Raw genomic sequence first — 22,723 nt, forward strand, 5'->3', positions numbered from 1 at the left:
GGCAAGGAAAGATAGACATTTCAGGGAATGAGGAGTAAAGTGTGGATCTGGGATAGGAGGAATGCGAAGAGATGGTTGAGTAGCTGGTGCTCCCCATCATGCATATGACACCCTTGCAGAGGAAAGTAGGTTTTGAGACAAAGAAACGCCTGATGCCGGTTTATTCATCACTTTGCAGGTTTGAAACTTTTGAAGTGAACAGCTTTGAGCAGTTTTGTATCAACTACGCCAACGAGAAGCTCCAGCAGCAGTTCAACTTGGTAAGATCAGCGGGGAAATGTTCCATAAAAGTTAGCAGAAAATACGGATTTTCTTAAGGTGGGATTATTGTATGTTTGCTTCTACCTCATGGCATCTACTTGCAGCCTTGCCATATCTCATGGACAGCATGAGTGTAGTCCTTGGGGTATCGTCTCACAGGTGATGATTTTACACTGCAGCTGCATTAAATATATCAAGTTGACAATGTGGCTCAGCTTGATACTGGAACAGGCTTGAAATGGTTTACTCAGAGGTTCAGTGATGGTTTTGAATAAGTAGATAGTTTGCCAATTTTTCTTTTTTTCTCTCTCTCTTTTTTTTTTTTGGTGTAGTTTCAGTCCTAAACCAAAGCCTGGCTGCTCTTGTGCTGAGTCCAGTTTTCCAGTGTGAGAAAAAGTATGGGTGGAAACCTGCCCATTAAGTGTGGCTTAAACCTCTGCAACAAAAGCTCTGTATTAAATAGTAGGATTGGACACACTCCCTGTTTTTCACTTGAAATTGCCTCACAAAAAACAGAGATTATTCTATTTTGTTAGATAAAAGCACTTACTTGCACTGGGAGTGAAACCAGGAAGGGGTTGTCACCTGCTTTTTGTTGTCAGCAGGGAAAAAAAAAGTACTACTAGTTTCAGGATACAAAGGAAAAATTGTTAAATATGAGCAGCTAAGTACTCCAGAGTAGTTTGGCACTTTGAAACTGTATCATATGCATGGACATGAACATTTCCAGTATATCTAATTTATCAGATCGCTGCTGCTGCTAAAAATGAAAAGTAAATTATGGACTGTATTTGCACTATTCATATCTTACTCAGTATGTCCAGCTATCACTTCTGAAGCTTATTAATTCAAACTCTGAGATGACATGTTTGAAGAGATTTTTAAAAGCTATCTTTGAAGACAAAAGTGCGTTTGAAAAATCATTTTTTAATATGCTTAGGGTATCTCAGAAATAGCTACAGACAATTTATCTGCTTGTGCAGATACAGAAGCCAGGCAAGGAGTTTTAATTTTTTTTTACTTTTTTTTTTTCCTTAAAACAAGAATCTGCAATAGAAGTGTTCCTGAGTCAGATGCTGCTGCTGATATCCCTTGTAGGATGATGGATGCTCTTTGTGAAGCTCTGCTCAGAGATAGAGGCACATGCACTCTCCCAGCTTGTGAACCTGCTGCAGGTCATTAGTGTTAATCAGCAGAGCACTAAGGGAGAGAGAGATCTTTGTCAGCCCAAGAGTTACATACATCGTTGCCATTTCAATATATGGCTTGCACCCAGATGTACTGATATTGTTGTTTTTTACTGAAAGTCATTTAAAAACTTTCTGTTTTCTCCTGTCCTGTGGTTTCCTAGTGTAATGCTTTTATTTTCCTTGCCAGCAGCTAGATTGAGTAAATGGCAGAGCCTATACAAAGCTGTACGTGAGGGCATCTAAAGCTTCTATGACATCTGGATGTCCTGACAGAATACTCCATCAGGGAGGCGTGGGTGAATGGGGAAGTTGCTGGTGCTGTGTTGGCTGGAGTCACAGTCAGTAACTGCTGTTTTTCCATTCTCAGCATGTGTTTAAGCTGGAACAAGAAGAGTACATGAAGGAAGGAATCCCTTGGACTCTCATAGACTTCTACGATAACCAACCCTGCATAGATCTTATAGAGGCAAAACTTGGTATCTTGGACCTGCTGGATGAAGAGTGCAAGGTAAAGAGGACCACCTACCTTTTCACTGGCATTTTTATTTCTACAAAAGATGAAGAATGGGCTTCAACCTGTGGTAGCTTGCAAGAGAGTAAATATCTCCTTTCACATGCATTGCTGGGGTAGGCTCTTGGTATTTTTTGCTTTAGGACCATTAAGACCCTCCATGGCAGACATTTGCTACCAACCTGGGTACCTGATCTCACCATGTGTTGCTAGAACTCATGTTTCTGGCCTGGCTGTACTTAGGAATAGTCATTGCTTTGACTTTTGATTCCTTCAGTGTTATCCAGGAGCTCCCTGTCTCCAATCTGATTTTGTCTCAAAGGAAACCTGAGTCCTCTTGTGGTAGCTATTTTGGGTAAAGTTAGCTGCCTTTAACATGCAGGCTTCAGATACTAGTGATGTTGGGAGGGTAGTTTGCCTTATTTTACTCAATCTCTCTCTCTCATACTAGCCTAAATTTAATCTTGCCAGAAAGTTGAGAAATGAGGCCAGAACCACAAACTTTCATGAGAATCCATAAGAAAGGTTGGACTCACTCATTCCTTGTTCAGCTATGAATTATCAAATCTATTTATGAAAAGAAATGGAAGATGGGAGATTTTCTTTGGAAGGTGGGATGCCTGTTTTGAAGATCTTTGGTTTGAAGAGTAGGTGGAAAGTCCAGAGTCTTTAGGTATCATCATCTCAACAGGAAAACTCAATGTGATGCTGTGATGAAAAGGGCAGTTTATGTCTCGTCTGGTTCTGTTCTATGCTCAACAATGATAATGAGGAAATACCAGAGAGAGTGTTACCAAATCTATAAAACATATAAAACATTGTGATGCTGAGGATAAAGAAACTGAAGTGCTGCATGAGTGGGTGTAAGTCAGACAGTGGGAGGGTTTTCAGACCCTTTGACACAAAGCACCCTAGTGTGCAGTAGCTAGAAGTTGAAGCTTGACCCATTCAACCATGAACTGAGCCTCTTTAAGGCTTAGAATAGCCTGGTGGAAGGGCTTTCTTGCTGGATGTGGGTGCCTTGTGAAGCCTCAGACTGGTTTTGCTGTGGTGCATTCAACAAGTTGTCTTTGGGAAGAGTTTCTGTTGAGACTCTGATTCTGTGTCAGGAAGTGTCCTACTGATTGTGGGAGGGTTTTAAACATTTTTGAACAAGTGCAGGGAAGGGTGAGGCAGGGATTGATGGGACAGCTGAAGCAGGGAAGGGCCCCTTTACCAGGATAGCCAAGGTGATAAGAAGGACAGACTGAACTCTTGCTGGGTCGGTGAGATCCATGGGTATGGGACAGGTCCTGTGGCCCAAGAGCATGAGTGTCACACTGCATCAGAGGGAAAGATTTTTGGATCCATTATTTAGACTAGTGTCCCTATTGGGATTTAAGGAGATGTGTGACCTGGCCTTGTCTGGAAGGCAGGTGACATGTCAAGCAGCTGCTCTCTCCAAGTGGCAAGACTCCAGTCCCAGGCATGACAGGGCTGTCCCAACCTGCATGTCCCATGCTCAGACCTCATCTGAGGTACAGGCATTCTGGGTGTCTCTGCAATACCTAGGGCTGATTTTCAAATCTAGTCTTATGAAAACTCCTTAAAAATGAGAAAAAATTAAACTTAATTCCATGCCCTTAAAAATAGCATCTTACCCAGTGCTGGCTCAGAAGGAGGTCAGATAGTGCTTGATACTCGGCACTATTTCATTTGGTCTCTGTTCTTTTAATCCTGATAAATTCTTAAGGCGATAACAAGCTCCTGGGTATTGTAAAGTTTCTCTCATGCCATATTGACTAATAATACTCTTTGCTCCTCTACAAAGCACCTGGCACTGGTTGCTGCTGATGACATGGCATTAGTCGGAGCAGCTCCTATGCATCAACAGTAATATGGGCAACTTTGCTGTAGATACGCCTAGTACTACTGTTTTCCTCCATGTTTTGGGGTTCTTTTGTCTAAAAGAATGAAACACAAGACCTATTCCCTGCACCCCATCAAATGCCAATTATCTGGGTATTTACCTGTCAGTGGGAATGCTGTCATTAGTCACAGGCTTTTATTACAGGCCCTGTAGTAGTCTCTTTTGTAATAACCTGGAAGTGTTTTCCAGCTTTATGAAAATTTCAGCAAAGCCTGTCAGCCGAAAGCAACAGTTTATGGATGAAAATCTTTACCCCCCAGCAGTGTTTCACGTCTTGGGGAGAGCTGGCCATGACAGGCACAAGACCACAATAGGGTAATTTTAAGTCATCTTGTTAGCACATTCAGTGGCAGATAAATATACTGCAGGACTCGAAATGGGCATCGAGGGGGTCCTGGCAACATAATGAAACATTAGCGCAAAAGTGGAGGGTTTGTCGCTAATGTTCTTCCTTCACAGTATGGCTTTCTTTAAGTCTTTAATGTGAGATTGGGGAGGGGGTGGTTGGCTACATGCTGGAGCAGTACAGCTAACAAAAGTCATATGAGAGTCTTGTCACTGCTTAGAGAAGAACAGGACCAGACAGGTTGATTTTTTAATTTTTTTTTTTTAAGAGGTGTAAATTATCCTCAATGGAAGTTGAAAATCCTCTAAATAATGAAGTCAAATCACTGTGTCAAAGCTGGATGAGGTATTCTGCTTTTCAGGCTTAAACTACTTGCTCTGTTGGAGTGCTGCTTGCTTTCTGTATGCTTCCCAAGTGCCATTAGGGAGTACAGTCAGAAGCTGCTGTGGATGTCCAGGTTTCTCCATAAGGTGTCTTGCTGCCTGGCTGCTTTCTTGCTTTGGCCTATGCTGTTGGGATGGGAGTGGAAATGGAAAAACTACTGAAAAAGATTTTCATTAGCATGATGTGCATCTAAAAGGGTTTGATTAAGAATGGGCTGGTTGGAAGGCCTGATATGTTAATCACGGTATAATCTTGGATAATCATTGTTATCCAAGATTTATTAGGGACCTCAGTGAAATTCTTTCTGCTGAGGGGTGATGTGACCCTCAAGGATGCCAAAGGGGGATGTGTCTAACCAAAGGCATAAGCTCTCTCATATTCTTGAACTCTCTTGTGGTTCTGTGTTTTATGGCACATTGCCATCGTGTTACGCTGTTAATGTGCCAAGTGTATTTTCAAAAGGTGCTCTTTAACCTTTCCTGTGTCCTTCTGTCAACTGCCAGAAACACTGAGGTCTGCTTCTAGCAGACTGGTTTTCCATCCTGCTTTTCTCTGCGCATTGCTGTGAACTTTGGGTGTTTAAGCAAATGTGTTTTCCTTGTCTGGAATAGTTAGGTTTTTAAACACTAGAAATCGGCACGCTGCCTTCCTGTGCTGCCCTGTCCTGTCTGGGGGATTTCAGCTCCATGAGCAGATACACGGAGATTGGACCTCTGGGCTTTCCTTTCAGGCATTCAAAGGCAGAATAACATCATCTACGTCACGCTGTCAGCTTTTGTGACTTAAAAGTCAGACACATCACTTGCAGCGGAACATGTCTCTGGAGCGTGGATGAAGCCCAGGCTCTCTTCAGGATTTAACATACAATGGAATAATGAGAAAAGAAATAAAATACAAATAGCTCCTACTGTGTTTCAGATGATTAGGTCAGAATTGACCTTTGTTTCTTTTATCCAGTTAATTGTCCTTCTGTTGGAGGTGATGGTGGAGGGAGTCTCGCTCTTCAATCCATGCAATCCCAAATATCTCCTGAGCTGTGTGGTGGTCATGGTGGGTTCTTGACCCTGGGGTGTTTCTGATACAAAAGCAGTGGACTTGAGCCTGGGGGGCTGATGCTGGCTCAGCTGGGTAGGTTCAATTTAGGGGAGATTTAGGTTAGATATAGGGAAGAAATTATTGTGAGGGTAGTGAGGCACTGGAGCAGACTGCCCAAAGAATTTGTGACTGCCCCATCCCTGGCAGAGTTCAAGGCCAGGTTGGACACAGGGACTTGGAGCACCCTGCTCTAGTGGAAGGTGTCCCTGCCCATGGCAGGGGTTGGAGCTGGATGAGCTTTGAGATTGTCTCTTTCAACCCAAACCAGTCTGGGGTTGTATGATTTCAGTTGCAGAAGGTCCTGGCAGCTCAGAGGTCAGGAGACAGCATTTGGAGATGGGAGGTGACACTGGCTGGGATTGCGCTGCCTGATCAATTTTACACAGTAATGGGCACAAGGGTGGTGAGGGCGGACGAGCGGAAGAGGTGACCTTGTGAAACTACTACTCTAAGGTTTTTCCCATTTAGAGATTTCCGTGCAATACTTGCAAATCAGTTGGTTTCTCTTCCCCATCCCTTAAAAAAGGTCTTGCACTAATGAGATAGTCTCTAAATAACTTCTCCAGCGGCCTTAAACTGCCAAACCAATACCAAAAACTGTTAAAGTAGTACAGGTAATGGCCCTGTTAGCTTTTATCCCGAGGACTTAGTCCCTATCAGGTTCTTCTCAGGCAGCTAAAAATACCCAGGCTGCACAACGGTGAGCAGGGAGTGGTGTCGGTATGGTGAACCTCTCTTTCTGGGAGGCAGGAGTGATGCCTTTGAAGTTCATCTCTTAAATAAGCATCTGGCAGCTCAGGTGACTGTGGTACTCTTGCTCTGCACCTCCAGCTCGGTCTTGAGCAGTACACAGCTAATGATAGCACCAGAAAGGATGCTTTTTACATATAAATATGAAATACTACAGCTGATGAAAAGAAACTCATCTGCATTTATAAAATGTCATAAACACACGTCTGTTGCATAGCAATTCTGTACAATAGAACTGCACAGAATTAGAATAATTGAATTGCCTATCTAAATGCCTTTTAATGTTTATATATAGTTTTGTGCTATTTCCATGTGTATCCATAACCGGCTACACTTAGAACTGTCAAATATAAATACATCTGTGATAACAGGGCTTGCAGGAGTTGCTGCTTCATTTAATTCAGCCATTTCTTCCACTTAATGGGGGTGGGAGATGCTTGTCACTGTGTCCAGAACCTTTCTGGTGTGCTTTGGTTTGCTGTCATGAAATCAAAGGCTGTTTCAAAGCAGCATTAGAAAATAGTCCTTATCTGTCTCAAGTTTTCCTTCTGTTTGCTGCCCCTGTTTCCCATGTCAGTTTTCATATAAAGGTCTATGTAAAGACCTGATGGATGATCCAGAGCCTTCCCTGACTCTGCACAATTATTCTGTGGTTTCCAGGCTTTGTCCTGTCTAATTTTAAATATTGCCTAACACTTTTTTTCTGACTCTTCTCTTTTTCTTACCTAAATAATCCAGTCAGCTATTTTTTGTTAGAAATTATATGTGTGTGTGACCATTGCTGTCCTGTTGACAGTGATGGTGGGTCCACCAGTCTGTGCCTCCTGCTGTGGATGGAGAGATGCAGACAAACCCCATTAACTGTGGTCCTTACCCCTCAACTGCAACAATTTCTCTCCTTGTTTCCCTCAGTTTTCAAGAGTTTTGCTTTGTGGCAAACTGGTTGTGCTGGAAAAGTACAAAACAAGTTATTTACAGCAAAGCTGTTTTCCCCAAATACCCTTATGTTTTTTTGGAACGCTTTGGGGGTTTTAGCTGGTTAGCAGAGAGGGACAGAAATACACCCTAAAAAAGTAAGTCATTATGGGAAGTGTAATCATAAGGGTATCAAAAGTTACAATACATTGTTACAGAATCAACGAATCCCAGACTGGTTTGGGTTGGAAGGGACCTTAAAGCTCATCCAGTTCCAACCCCCTGTCACTAGACCAGACTGCTCCAAGCCCCATCCAACCTGGCTTTGAATGCTGGCAGGGATGGGGCAACTCCTTCCAGTCAAGGCTACTCCATCCTGCTCTTCCATAGACACTGCTAGAAGGAGTCCAAAATGCAACATCCAAACTGTTCCCATACTACAACATGGGACATGGGAAAGCTGCCTCACTTTCCTCCCCACAGCTTTTTATTTATCTCTGCTTCTACAGATCCTAACTGTAAAAATGTATCTGGACTTCCCCTTGGCCTGTCCCTACATCCCTTGTCCCAAGCCCCTCTCCAGCTTTCCTGCAGCCCCTTCAGGCACTGGAGCTGCTCTCAGGTCTCCCCTTCAGGAGCCTTCTCTTCTCCAGGCTGCCCCAGCCCAGGTCTCTCAGCCTGGCTCCAGAGCAGAGCTGCTCCAGCCCTCGCAGCATCCCCATGGCCTCCTCTGCTGCTATACAGCTGTATGGACTTAAAAAATAATAGAAGAAACCCAAATGATTATTTTGTCTCCACTCCCCTATCTTGCATTAACTGAGGAATCTTGTGGTTATTTAGTGGGTAAAACCTGCAGGTGCTGAGTAGGAACATGAGCTCAAACCCTACTTATAACTGCTGATTGATGAAAAGTCATTCATTTCCTTGCTGAATTAATGCCAACACTATGTGCAACTGGGGTTAATGTGTCCAAATGAACTCCCAAGCCTCCTAAGAGACAGAAGTTTCTTAAGAATAATAATTTTATTATTATTTTTATTTTAATATTTTGAAATTATAATTTTGTTATCATTATTTTTAATGAAATAAAACACAACCCTCTTGTGTGTTGTCTCAAGTGGCTGTTTGTGGAACTATTTGGTCACCAAAAATTGCATTTTAAAAAAGTAATATTACTGCCTGAGCAATTAGTGTAAATTAATTGCAAAAACACTTCTTCAATCTTTTTTTTTTATTTCCCCCTCCCCCCTCACAAGAGCTATTCTGGCTGTTGGAGCAGAACCAGCATTTGGGTGGTTTTCACTGGAAATGAATTTTTACTGTGCTTAACAAGAACTCTATGGTCTTGGAACTTGGACTTGATTTTCTTACAGGTCTTTTCAAACCAACCTGAACTCTTCCATAATTCTATTCTATGATTTTAAGAATATACATGAAAATAAAACAGCTGGTGCTCTGAGTGCTGGGGGATGGACTTTGTTTCTCAAATATTCCTGTAGCCCACATGGATTACATGCACCCCCAAAGAGGGCTCTTCCAAAATCTCCTTGCACCTCCTCTGCATGCCTGACCATGACATTTTTGGTCCATTTTCTCTCCATTCAGGTTCCCAAAGGCACTGACCAGAACTGGGCTCAGAAGCTGTATGACCGGCACGCCAACAGCCAGCACTTCCAGAAGCCGCGGATGTCCAACACCTCCTTCATTGTCCTGCACTTTGCTGATAAGGTAACCGGGTGCATGTCGTGTGTTCTGGGACGTGAATGCAGAAATGGGAAATGACTGGATGGGAAGAAAGAGCCTTGTGAAGGAAAATTAGTCTGTAGCACCAGTGAGCTGCTTCTTGGTGATAGGGATGCCTGGCTGCCAGTAATCTCGGTTCGGTGCTCAAATCTAGATCAGCTTGGAGGACTTCAGGCTCCAAACTATCGCACTAAGCTTTAAACAGTGCTTTCTAGAGGAGAGAAAAATCCTCTTTCTCAAAGCTGCAACAAAATGGGTTTCTATAAGGGCAGCTTGATGAAAGTGTATTGGAAAAGGGAATTACTTCTGAAGAGCAGGAGCTGTGAGCATCAGCAAGGCATGGTGGGGAGGAGTGCATAAGAGGTGACCCTGGGCTGATCCCACCCTTCTGAGGGACAAGATGCCAGCTGTAGGACTCTAAATCCCAGTGTCCGGTGCTGTAGCATCTTGTCCATGGGCTCCAGCTTCACTGAATCCCTGATGTGACAAGTGTCCTTCACAGCAAATAATCTTAAGGGGTCGCAGTTGTCCGGAACACCTCTGTTAGAAAGGGAAACATAAGAACAACCTGGCGATGTGTTCAAGGAGCCAGATGACATGCAGGAGTTCTGATCTGTGCAGGGGCTTCTCCTAACCGGGTCTGCTCTGAATGCAAGCAGCACTTTTCATGGCAAAGGTCAATACCTTTCCTTAAACATGTGATTTTGCACATGCATCATTCATAAGCAATATATCTTTGCAAGTTTTCCCCCTTTTTTGTGTATGTGTGTGAGTTATTTTAGTCAACTTTGAATGCAAAAAACAAGATTTTCTTATGTCCTTTCTAAATCCTTCCTTTGCATCCCAACCCTCAGCAATTTCAGAAACAAGAGGCATAGCCAGGGCATTTTTGTTATATTTATTGATCAGCTTACAAGGCATTCAGGAATGAACAAAAGAGCATGTAGAGGTATTGATAATCTTTGCATTTTTACTCCTGGTTGCCATGGAAGTGCAGTTGGGTCCCATATAGAGCAGTCTAATGACTAAGGAACAGTCTGTGAGGAGTTTGCTTTCATTCAGATTCACTTTCTTTGATAAAGAGTGACCTTTAAATTCCAGCTGGTCCCCCTTCTTTCTCTCTTTCAGGTCTTTCAGGTCTTAACTCCTGACGGTAGGGGTGCAGTTATAGGTATTTGTCCTTGTGTGGCTGGACTTTAACCTCTGCGCTTCTTCCTTTGTCTCCTGCTAGGTGGAATACCAGAGTGAGGGATTTCTGGAGAAGAACAGGGACACTGTGTATGAGGAACAGATCAACATCCTGAAAGCCAGCAAGGTAAAAGGCACAAGTTGGGGTAGTGGTCTTGGTTGGAGCTAAATTGACACTGCTTCTTTCCAGTGCATGTGCTTCATACATTCATTCCCATGCCATGTCACAGCATGCTATGTATGTGAACACGTAGGTGTCTCCAGCTACTAACAGCATCACACGAGGCAAAGGAGTGGGGTGTGGAGGAGTGATGGGAGGGAGCTGGGGGCTGTGGTTGTGCCCAGGTGTGGATGTGCTTGGTCCTCTGCTCTCCCGCACCTTGTTGGATGAGACGTGTTGGTATGCTGTCAAGATGCATCACATGAATCTTTTCCAAACCTGCTGATCCTCTTCTTTTTTTGGTCAGGAACAAAACTAGGAACAGCTAGTTTTGGGACATAGTAAATTCAATTTAACTCCTACTCAGCGCTTCCCACCCAACACCTGGCACTGAAGGTGTTCTTGGATTAAAAGCCACTTAAGCAGTGTAGTTTGTATATTGTGGGTAGTGTTGCTGACCCTACCAACCTTCTGTATGAAAATGGCTGTTCTCCTTGGCTGTAGTCCATCATACTTGGCCCTGTGACTTTTAGTTATTTTAATAATTAGGGTGCAAAAATAGGGTTAACATACAATGATGGAAATCCAGTGCAACTCCAGACATTCCAGCTGCTGTACAGCTATTTGACACTGCTGCCAATATATAATATTAACAAATTAACACACTGATGGTCATGTTTGCTGCCACTCTTGTATTACAAGATTTTGTGCCATGTACTTCTCCTCTCCTGAGTATTGTACAAGTTGTCAACACGTCGTACATTGGGTACCAAACAAGATTTATTGACTGACCTTGAAAACCAGCTCTCCTGGTGAAGAGCTTTTTGGCACATGGGGTTTAGTCTCCCTTAGTCCTGAGGGCCATGAGCTCTGCAGGCTGTTGGAAGCAGAAAAGCAGAAGCTGTGGGGTTCTGCAGGCTTTGGCATGGGTTATGCCTGTAGTAAATGAGCCCTTGGCAAGTGGGCTTCAAGCTGAAGACTAGCAGATTTTATACTGGCTTCTGCTACTGCGCTATTCTTTGCCATGAGCACTTGGGTGCTCTGTCTGCATTTGGGTGGGTTGGGTTAAAAGCATCAATAACTGACATCTAAGGTTTTAACGACAAGTCCTTGTTGTTTAAAACCAGACCAAAAGTTCCTTCCTGCCACCTTGAGTCTTTCATTGTCAGTTAATGAGTCGAGACTTAAAATGGCCTTAACCCTTAAGGAGTCAGTATGAAAACCAGCCCTGCAAAACCCAACACTCCATTCAGCAGCCAAAATTGAGACTGCATGACTCTAGGCACCTTTATTTCCACCAGACCTTATGTGTGGTGTAGCGAAGGAATATATCTGCTTTTCTCCAAACCATCTCAAAGCTTCCCCACCATGGGCCACTTCATTAACTTGCATTACCTTTTTTTTCATTACAAATTGTGAATCTCCCCCTGTGTGCCGCAGCAGATGTGTTGTGCATACAGATATCTCTTCTTTATGCCACCCTCCCTTGGGTTTAGTGCTGGCTGTGACCTTACAAATGCCACCGTAAGTAAGTGTGATATGGGGAGATGGAGGAAGTATTATTTTTAGGAGCATTTTAAGCAGGAGTTTTTTCCTGACCAAGGTAAGAGAGAGGAGAATGGGAAAGGACTTGAGTGTCATCAGTGGCTTGCCTTGCATCTCAGCAGTGAATTCATATGAAGATGGCAAGAGGTGCAATTTTCTCATCCGTGGGGGTAGTTGTGAGTCTAATAACTGTGAAGCTGGGCTTTAATAATGCCCAAATCAAGAGTTCTTTGTGTTCAGGAAGCTCCCAGTTCCCCCAGGGTGAAAACCGGGCATGATTAGAGCTTATTAAAAACACCAGGTAACCTGCAGGAATAATTGATGCTGTATGATGAATTATTTAGCAAGTGCTGAACTTGCTGTTGGAGGTAGTGCTGCAGAGCAGGCAGTGATAGGGTTTTCAGTTAGACTTCTCCCCATAGGTGCAGAGATGTAACTCACGGGACTAGTGGGTTGCAGAGTGGTAGGGATGGTGCCACCTCTAACTTCTTGCTCAAAGTAAATAAATGCATAAATAAATGCATAAATAAAAGCTGAAATTGTTGTCTCTCTTATGCAGGGAGCATAATACAGTATCAGAGCAGGCTGGGCTTCGGTTCAATAGCAAAAAACCTCAAAACCCTGCTCCTTGCCACTGGTTTTCTTGACCTAAAAAGCCATTAATGTGTATGCCTCAGAACCAAATATTTGGGTTTACCTGGCCTGCAAACTAAGCTAATGTGCCTTGGAATAAGGTGTTAGGACCTTGTGAATGCACAGCGGTGGCTCTGTAGGTGACACCAGCATCTCCACTGTGATCCAGCCTAGAACACTCTCAAATACACTTGGCTCTGAGAACATTTGGGTGATAGTCTGATGAACTATCTGCCTTTGAGGCATTTCTTTAGTGACCTGGGAGCAACGGCTGTTGTCAGCCTGTGCTGATGCTGTGCCTTCCTTCCAGGGAGGAAGAGCAATGCTTCTTGTGGTAGGAGCATCGTCACCCTCCCCATTCAAAGCTTCCCAAACCTAATCCTCTGCTCTTGCTTTCTCTAGCCCCGCTGGCTGGTGGATTCAATTATCCTGATTGCTTTGCTTCTCACCTGCCATGTGCTCTCCACCAGTATAAACAGATAGATATGTTTGTTTTCTTTGGCTGTAAAAAGCAACCTGGTTTCTCTGAACCAAAACAAGCAGCAGTGCCGGCACTGAGTCTGCTGCTCAAATGTGCCAGCTGGATTAGAACTTAAGTTCGTGTTGCAAAAGGCTGTGCCATGAAGACTTTGTCCTGTACTCAGGATCAGGCCTGCATGCAGTATTAACTGCATTCTTCTTTATGTTCCCAATAAAGTGATACACAGGGCAAGGGGGAACACTCAATTTAACAAGTCAAGGACTTAAACACTTCTCTCAGCAAGTGCATCATTGAAGAAGCACTCCCACCAAGGCAGAATTGCCTTCTGCTAATTAGAATGCAGTCACTGCCATCAACAAGGTGGTGAAAGGGACTTTATAAAGAAGCCAATTAGTTTTGTTAGTGCTGGTCAGCTAAAACAGTTGAGAGTTGATGTTCTTTGAATTAAAGAGACTGATTTGAACACTGACTAAAAGCATACAGGCATGCTGTGAAGTTATTATGTCCCAGTTCTCTGTAATTACAAATAAGTGATCCAATGCTTTTGACTCCACCAGCTGGGAAAAAGGGATCTGTCCTTTCTTATCCCCCAGCATCTGTGGAATAAATGCTGGGCTGCTAAAGACCATCTCGGTTACACCATTTTTTTTTTGCATTACACAAGCTGAAAGCTCACTTCTGAGGTTCTTCCTGAGTGTTTGTGCAAGAGCAAGCAGTGCTGTTATGAATAGCAGGTGAATGAAGGAGTGGATGGCACGCCTAGCTGTGTATTGAGAAGATATTTTGAAACCTGAAATTATAGCTGAGGATTTTACCGCTTTGTCAAGCATGAGATAGTAAAGTGGAGCCTGTGTTGGAGGTCTTCCAGCATTAAGCATTTTGCCATGCAGGCATCCTGTGTTTGAAGGAGTCAAAGACAGTGACATGTCATTGAAATACAGCTGTGAGGATAGCTTTTTGGGGGAGAGGATACAGGGTTAGGCAAAGAAGGTTTGAACCTCTAATTCTGGTAGGAGATGAGTGAGCTGCAGAGACAATGATACAAATAGTGAGTATGAAGGAGAACCTGAGCAGGTGCTGTCCTGGAGCCTGTGAGCGATTATCTAGTGTAATGCAAAGAGTTTCCTTTCCACAGAGGTATTTAGGCTGCTGTGCTAGCAAGCTGTATGAACAGCCTGTGAGACTGGGGCTGGAAATGTTCCTGTCTTAGTCCAGGGATGTGGCAGGGAGCCAGGCAGCCCTTTATAGCACGGAGCTGCCTGTTAATGTGTACATAGTGTTAAACCCCTGCTTTCTTCTTAATGGTGTGCTTAATGGATATACAACTAAGTTTGGCTTTTAGGTGAGTCTGGGATGGAGGCAAGAGCAACCTGCAGTGAGCTGCTGCCTTGTGCCAGTGTTTTTGTGTGGACAAGTGAAGTGCGATGTTGATGCCTTCTCCCATGCTCCAGAGTGGGCATTGCTGGTGGTGTGTGTGGTCCTGGGGCAGCATCACGGGTGCTTTGGCAGTGTCACCAGGCTGGAGCCCAGCTCAGCTTTGTGACAAGTGAAATCCCACTTGGTGACAGTGGTTTTTCCTTGAAGAAAATTCTTTTATTGAAGAATTTGCTGTCTGGATGTAAGTGCAGCTTGGCAGGAGCTTGGCAGCAGTGTGGGTGCATAGCTGGATCCAAGATGCGAAATTTAACATCCTTGCTAAACAGACGAGGTTGTGACTTATTTAGTACACCAGTTCCCCTCAAAACCCAAACAGCACTAACTGGATTTGCCAGCTCACCTGTTCTCCCATTCATGAAGTGGAAATGTTGCTGCTGGCTTGCCAGGAATCCCAGACTTCAGGGATCTGAGGAGCTAAATGCAGTGCTTCCAGGGCTTCAGAACAGCGGTCCTGCTGTCACCTTGCTCATTCATGCTGAATGCAGGTGATTAGTTAGGAAGTGCTGGCGTCTCTTAATTGTTTTGAAAAGAAGAGGGCTTCTGTGGTTGTGGTGGGAGCAGGCTCCTGCCTGCCTGCACGTAGAGACCCCACTGCAGGGACATGTGTCCCTGCTGTGGTCAGGACTGTATGACTGCTTTGAAACAAAGCCTAGGAGCAAGCATCACCTCACATTCAGGAGACTTGGTGCCTTGAACAATACTTCAGCAATCCAGCCTTGGAGCTAACCATCCTCTTTTTACTTCCTTTTTTCTTGTTTGATTTAATGTGCATCTTTCAAGCTTTGATGAAGTACAAAACAGAATGGTTCATGTTCCTGGTGACGTGACTTATGTGGAAAATGTTTCTTGCTTTCAATTTACTGCTCTTTTTCCTCTTTCTGTTTTAAAATGGATGAAAAATAACTGGAGCAGTGCGTCTTGGGTGGGTTCACTCAAGAAAGAACAGCACCAGAGGTGCTCAAACATTGTCTTTTGTTTTAGTATCAGATGGTAGCAGACTTATTCCAAGATGAGAAGGATGCTGCATCCACCACTTCTGTGAGAAAGGAAATACCCAAAGTCAGTGTCCGTTCTGCCAGACCAGCCATCAAAGCTGCCAATAAGGAGCACAAGAAAACAGTGGGGCACCAGGTAACGTATGATTTGAGTGGGTCAGTCGATGGCAGAGAAATGAGGGGATCCAGGTACATCATTGCAGTGAAGATCTTACTTCTTCAATTTGAAGAAGAGATAAATAAAATCTGTTGGTTTTATCTTTCAGTTCCGCAACTCACTGCATTTACTCATGGAGACCCTGAATGCCACCACCCCACACTACGTGCGCTGTATCAAGCCCAACGATGAGAAGCTGTCCTTCAAGTAAGTGGGCTTCCAGACAAGCAAATGTGTTCAGCATTATAGCAACAGAGTGTGCTTTGGACTTTTCCTCTTGCTAAAGAGATTTTCCCCCTTGTAAGATTGTTCCTATACTAGAAGGCCCTTGGAGATTGCTGGAGTCACTTCTCTTTGCTTTCATTGTGGGTTTTTTGTGTCCCTGAAATAAAAACTTATGCAGGTCCTACAAATTCACAGATACACTCTGCTAATACTGAGCATCCTTGCTTTGCAGTGGTAGGGTCTTTATAAAATTTCAACTTGGAATCACTTCAACTTACATAACTATGACTATTTAAACAATGAAAAGTAGCACAGAAAGAAATGAAAAAGTGGAGGTAAGTACTATGCTTGCAAAATGGCTTGTAAAATGAATAGAAATGTCTTGGTACTTCAAAAATAAATGTGGAAAAAGTAAAGAGCTGGCTTTATCAACTTCAGGCAGGTTTCCAGTTGGGTGAACCGCTGAAGCAAACAGCCAGACTCGGTCACTGTAGTTTAGAGATGTAAGGCAAGCTGTGGATGTTGTAAGCAAGTAGCTGTTAGCCTTATTTGACATCTTGATAATGTACTAGTACCCAATTTTGTTGCCTTTAACTCTAAAAAGGCTTGGCTATTAGTGTGCAGGGGCCTTGTAGATGTCGTTGTGATGTCCTTTAAAGGCTCTGGCATAAACTGCAGGTGGTGACATTTAAGAAAGCAGTTATAATTGTAACCCATAAGCAGGGAGGCAGTGTTCTCCAGCTGATCCAATGTAGTTTCAGTGCTCCTGGTGAGCATGCAGCTACCTTCGAGTGCAGAGATGGCTCTGACAATATCTTGCAAAGGAGGGCAAAGCATCCGTAAATGGGTTTGGCCTTGGTCATGATATGATGGTGGATATGTATGCCCCAGGAAGCTTCCCCAGCTTGACTGTTCTTCCCCTGCAAACAGAAAAGCAAAGAGTATTAATGGTCAGGAAACATTCAGGAACTGACTTACATTTAACTGATTCATCAGATGATTAGTTAACAGCTGTGGAGAAGGCTTTGTTGGCTGTCTGGGGCAGCAGTTTCTGTGGGGTTTCTTTTATCTATTTCATGTACCATTTTGTAGGTACTGGAGGTGCTTAGGGCCTCAATCGCTTTGTTGCCTATAGCAGAGGTTGTCAATTTAAATGAAATTTTATGATTCTATAATTCTGTGAAATTCAGGATTACAATTTTGTTTGGCTGCTTCCTTTAGATAAAGCACTAAAGTGTTTTCTAACTTTTCTGTAGTGAAGGTGTAGTAGATGCTCTTCATGTTGAAATGGCTTCACCTTCCCAAAGGGTGTTTCCAAGATTCCATGTCTCTGCTTGGCTCTACTTTCAGCCCATCCATCTTCACTTCTTTGCCTTAAACTTTGTAGTTCAGTTTTCCATGTGATGCTCAGGATACAGTTAACATGGTTTTATAAATGTGCAAGCTCCTGGTTGTCAAGATGCAATAATTACCTAAATGAAGTACTCCTAAGGTGTTATGGGTAGCAAATACCATGAAGATAATTCTGTGTGTCTCTGGTTGCAGTCTGAGTGATGCCTCAGTCCAATGTGGTGCTCCTAATCTGGCAAATATCTGAGTTGTCAAAGTTTGGGATTTTGGGAACAGAGGGCAAATCAAAACAGACACAAGAATGGTTGTGGAGGAGTAGCATGCAGGTGTCTGCACAGCCAGCAGCACTGCAGGAGTCACATTGGGCTGGAAACAACAGGAGGGTGCTTTGGGTTGAGCATCCCCATCTACAAACTGGAAGAAACTGGTTAAGGTGTCTTATGCTGGGATTTTTTGTGCAAGAGATTATTTCTTCCTCCCTCAGCAGAAAATCTTGGTCAGTGTCGATCTTGCTGCCACTGGCTTGAGGAATTTGTATCCTTAACGTGGCTCAAATAGAGTCTATTTGCTTATATGTAAAACTCATACAGGTCTGGAGAATAATGGGATGGCTGTAAAGGAGTCTGCATTTCAGAGGCACTTGTACTGAAAAACACACAGTGTCAGGAGGCATTAGTGAAATGGAGCATCAGTGGCACTGCTTTGGGTTAGCAGTGAAGTGGTATCTTGTAGCATGTAGAACACTCTGTTATGTTCATTGTTCATTGAAAAAACACAGACCTTTTCCTCTTCCTAAACCAACATTTTTCATCTTACAAGAACATTACATTTCATTACATTAAAATGAGATGTTTAGCCTGGAGAAGACAAGGGACCTAACAGCAGCCTTCCAGTATTTAGAGGGGCTATCATACAGTGGTGTTTGATGGTAGGACAGGAGTCAATGGCCACAAATTGACACATTATGTTATGCTTATACTCAGACTGGAGATGAGGAAAAACTTTTTCTCTATGGGGACAATCTAGCTGCCTCAGCTTTTGGACATGGGAGGTAGACTGCACTCTGCATTGCTCTCACTCCTACTTTACATCTTGGTGCAAATGTCAGGTTTGTTTCTTAGGGGGGTGAGAAGTGTAAGGCTTCCAGCCTGGAGGAAGCATTGGCACCACACGATCATATTTGCTGTGTCTAACCGCAGGCTGCATCTGAGGTTGATCCCTCATGGAGAAGACTTCAGAGAGAGATGTGTGAGGGGAATGCCTGACTTCAGCTGTAACTTTGACAGTTTTTCTTCCAAATTCTATTTCGGGCAGGGTTTGTGATCTCTTACTTGGGTTTCCAAGCCAAAAACAAACTGCCAGCTGCTTCTACTTCCCATGGCAAGGAAAAGGACTTCATAATAATGCGTGTTTTCTTGCTTTTATGCCCCTTATTTCAGCCTAAGCCTGTAGCTGGAGTTGTTGCTAGAAAGAGTCCTGGCTTTCCATGCTGATAAATGACTGCAGCCACTCTGGTTCCTGCATTTCACCTGCACTCAGCAAGGCTTGACCACACTGCAGAAAGTTCCCCTTGTGTACAGTGTAGATTTCCCTGGGATCTTCCAGGACTGAAGCTTGCCATCCATCTGCCAGTCCTGTTTATTACACATTGTTATGGAAATTGTTCCCTTGTGGATTATTCCTTGAAGTGAGTGACAGTCAAGGCTGATTTTTCCATCCTGCATCGTGTTTATGGTGTTGTAGTGAATAACTTGATGCAGACTTGACAGGCCCAGGGAATTTAAAGATGCACAAAGCAGCAGGAGACTATTTCTTATGCTTCTTTTGCACAGCAAGAGCCAAACAGAATTATTCATGAAATCTTGACCTGCAGGTGTAAAGACTTTGGGCTTTCAGGAAGGGACAAACAGGTACCTGAGAAGCTTTTGTTCCTTGCCTTGTTCTGGAGACCTAACACAGCTATGGACATCTGCATCATATGAGTCCAGGCTTGATCCAACGACCTCTTCCAGGGTCCAGTGTCTCAAGCTGAAGAGCTGGGACCTCTTTGTGCATTTGCTGTCAGGGGTGGAAGGGAGGGAGAAGCAGTGGAAAATGCTGGTACCTGGACTCGTTCTGTGCAGAGATAGATTGATCTGAAAGTGGGTTCATGCCAGGAACCAGAGAGAGCACAGTGCGGGTGTTCAGCTGGAAGTTGGCATGAACATTTTCAGCACCAATTGCTGATGGAAATGAGATGCCATTTTAAGGGATAGTGCCAGCTGAAAAGAGGAGGGCAGACAGCTGAGAGGAGAGATAGCTTGAATATCCACATGATGCCTACCAAAGCCCTTAGCCTGGAGCATGAGCACCACTGTTCTTGGTAAGCATAAGGTTTCCAAATCCATGAGACTTGTTAATTACTCGGTTTTGTTATGGAATCTAATATATCAGATTTATTTTGCCGTTGAATTTGACTTTTTTTTTTTCCTGGAAATATGTTGTGGCCCTTATAGCTGCAAAAGTAATACTGCCTGTTTCATCAGGCAGCTTGTGATAGGGTAGATGCTTCCCTTCTTCATTGTAGTTGTGTTGTTTTATGTATGTGGGTAGATTACAGATGTAGAGACTAATTGCAACAGATTGTCATCTTGTCCCAGGAGCACCACTTGGCATTGGTAATAGGGCAATAGGAAGGTCTGTTGCACTTGAAAAGCACAGCATCTTGTGACATGGAGGGGAAACGAATGACGTTTGTGCAACCTGTTCCCGAAGCAAGGCATGGGATTTGTGGCTATACTAAAGTTTGCAAGGGAATGGCTATGGACAAAAGCTATCCATGGATCTCCGTGTTTCTTCAGCCCCTATACTAATAACAAGAGCAGAGCTTTTGTCCACAAATTGGAACCTAATCCCTGTCTCTAAAGGGGAGTTGCCATCAGATGGGTTGACACTATGGATTCCTTCTCATTATGTTAATCTCTACCCTAAATATAATTGCAGGTTTGATTCAAAGAGAGTGGTGCAGCAGCTGAGAGCTTGTGGAGTGCTGGAGACAATCCGCATCAGTGCAGCTGGCTTCCCATCCAGGTACTGTGGTTGGAGTTCAGTGTGGTGGTGTGCTGCTGGTGTGCTTTCCTCAGCAAGTCCCTTGTCTGGGGCAAGGAAGGGAGCAGAAGACACCATTTTTTCAGGACAAACAGGGTTTTATTTAGTTGGTTTATGTCCAAGATAGATTCTTGCCTTTTTTCTTTATTCTTTCATTTTGCAAAACCCCCATTAGGTTGTGAGCTCCTCAAATGAAAGACATTCATTACCAAGTGATGAGCTGCAAAGTGAGGCTGCCCTAGGTGTGTTCTTGTGTCCAGTGTTTCATCTGATCCATTCAGTTTGGTCCTGAGGAGTAATTTGCTGTGGTGAAATCTCTGAAAATTCTGGTACATGGCAGATACAGGAATTCAGCTTTGATCCCATATGGAAGTGGACAGCAAGTAGCAAAGCAGCGGCTCTATATCCTCTGCACTCCTCTTGCTTTGAAGCAAGTGTTACCCTGCTTGCCTGAAGCTCCCCATATAAAAGCTCCTTGCATTGTACAGTTTACTTTCCTTTTTTTTCCCCCATGCTGCAATAGTAATTTCATCAAAAAAAAGGAATTTGATTATACTTACAGAGAAAGAAAATAGGGTTGCAAGTTACTATCACAGACTTTCACACCGCACATCCGAAGCATACTGGGCTTCAAACACCTGCATCTTAAAAAGGAAAGGTTATGAGTGGCATGGCTCTTGCTGATTATGGTATGAAATTCAGAAGAGGTTTTTAGGGCCTCATAAATCAGAAAACATAAACTATAAATAAGCCTTGAAGATGACAAGGGCAAATAATTCTAAAAATGCATCAATTGCATTCTAGTGCCAAGCAGCTTTGTGTTAATGTCAGCATAGCCATCAGCCTTTTTTTATGGAACAAAGGAGTTATAAATATGCTCCGTAAAGAGTCAGCTAAGCGTGATGCTGAACACCATGAGAAACTCCCTGTCCCGGATTTTGGGGAGGAGTGTGCTGCCTTATTGGTTACTCACATCTTCTGCAAGGCAGCAAACAACAGTAACAACTGATGGTGACTCCTGCGTGATAAGGTGAAGTGGGTCTGATGCATTTAACCTCTGTTGGGCAGTGACCTCCATGGACAGGCAGAAACTGGTGAGTTCAAAACCCACCAAAACTGCTGAGCTCAGGTTCAGGAAGGAAAAAATTAAATCAGTTGTTCCACAGAACAGTTTTCTCTCTCCTCTGTCAGTACAGGAGGGTGGAAGAGGTACGTAGAGATTTGGGTCCTCCATGGGAGTTAGGGGACCCAGCACCACCCCATCTCTAAAGTCTTCAAGGCTTTTGTGGAAGTAACTAATAAAAACTTGCTCTTAAATTTCATGATCTGTAAGCCACAGAGAGGAATTAAAAATCAGCCCATGGGTTGGATCTTTTATTTTCTTCTTTGTTAAAGTCGCTGCAGGAACAAATCTGTCTGTCCTCTTGCAGTAAAAGCCCTAAAGCAGGGAAACAGCCCTGGTTTCATTTGGAGGAGGCCACAGAAAGGCAGTTTTGTGCTCACCAAGCAAGTACTCAAGCTCCCAGGTGCAGTCTGGGCTCCTGGCTCTGCAGCAGTGCATCCCAGGGGAGGACTGAGGAGCTCTGCTCTGGGGGCTGTCCATGGCTTTTGCTGCTGGTCTTAGCATAGCTGCAGGGAGAACCTGTACCTCCCCATTCATAATTTTCCTACAAACTTGCAGCCTTTTCCCACCTCTGCTCACTTAACTCTGTGGTTTAGGCCCTACAGCTCTAAAATTGATATATAATTAGTGACTGGGGAAAGGGAACAGATGAGAGAAACCACTGCAGCACTTGCAGGCCAGCCAAGATCTATTTATGACAAATAATTGACTGATGTGAAGCCCACTCCATCGTGAAAAACTCAAAAGTGATGCTTTCAGCTCTGTTTGCTTGCTTTTGGTTATGAGGTCTTTGTCTCGAGATACTAAGAATACAGAAATCTTCTATCACTGTAACTCATCAGATTTCGTCCTTCCTCCAGGGGAAAAAAAAAGGGTGCAAATAAGCTATTTCAGCTTTTCAGAATAACCTTCACTAGTTCAGTATTTGGGGTGCTTCAAGGGCAGAGTTTTGGTTTTGCTTTTTTTTTTTATGTTTCTAGAAAATAATTGGGAACAGGAACAGCTCTGTGCTAAATAAGATACTTGCTTTGGGTTCTGGTAGTGCTTCGCCCTCCTTGGTCATAAAGTTCCTGTCTTGAGAAAGCAGGAGTTGGACAGCATCATTGAAAGATTCTGAATAATCTGTATATTTGAATTGGTTTTATAAACCAGCTTGGCAAAAGCTGCTTCCACAGGATCTTATTCTGTGGGAAACGTAATAGATGTTTTAGTTCTTTCTGCACTTTTACAACCATGTG

At 43.6% G+C, this 22,723-nt stretch overlaps 1 protein-coding gene across 2 annotated transcripts in view; it reads left to right on the forward strand.

Moving 5' to 3' along the window:
* MYO5B (myosin VB) overlaps window positions 1-22,723 on the forward strand; it is a 148,928-nt gene that overhangs the window by 69,499 nt on the left and 56,706 nt on the right. For both annotated transcript variants that reach the window (XM_061450482.1, XM_061450483.1), the window contains exons 11-17: window positions 179-260; window positions 1,819-1,959; window positions 8,967-9,089; window positions 10,336-10,419; window positions 15,530-15,679; window positions 15,810-15,907; window positions 20,258-20,344. In XM_061450482.1, the coding sequence (XP_061306466.1) occupies window positions 179-260; window positions 1,819-1,959; window positions 8,967-9,089; window positions 10,336-10,419; window positions 15,530-15,679; window positions 15,810-15,907; window positions 20,258-20,344 (765 nt within the window). The remainder of the gene's footprint in view (window positions 1-178; window positions 261-1,818; window positions 1,960-8,966; window positions 9,090-10,335; window positions 10,420-15,529; window positions 15,680-15,809; window positions 15,908-20,257; window positions 20,345-22,723) is intronic.

This window comes from Pezoporus flaviventris, unplaced genomic scaffold (genome assembly GCF_033815535.1).
Source record: "Pezoporus flaviventris isolate CSIRO_AGI_PZ_B2104156 unplaced genomic scaffold, CSIRO_AGI_Pfla_v1 ptg000010l, whole genome shotgun sequence".
Lineage (NCBI taxonomy): Eukaryota > Metazoa > Chordata > Aves > Psittaciformes > Psittacidae > Pezoporus > Pezoporus flaviventris.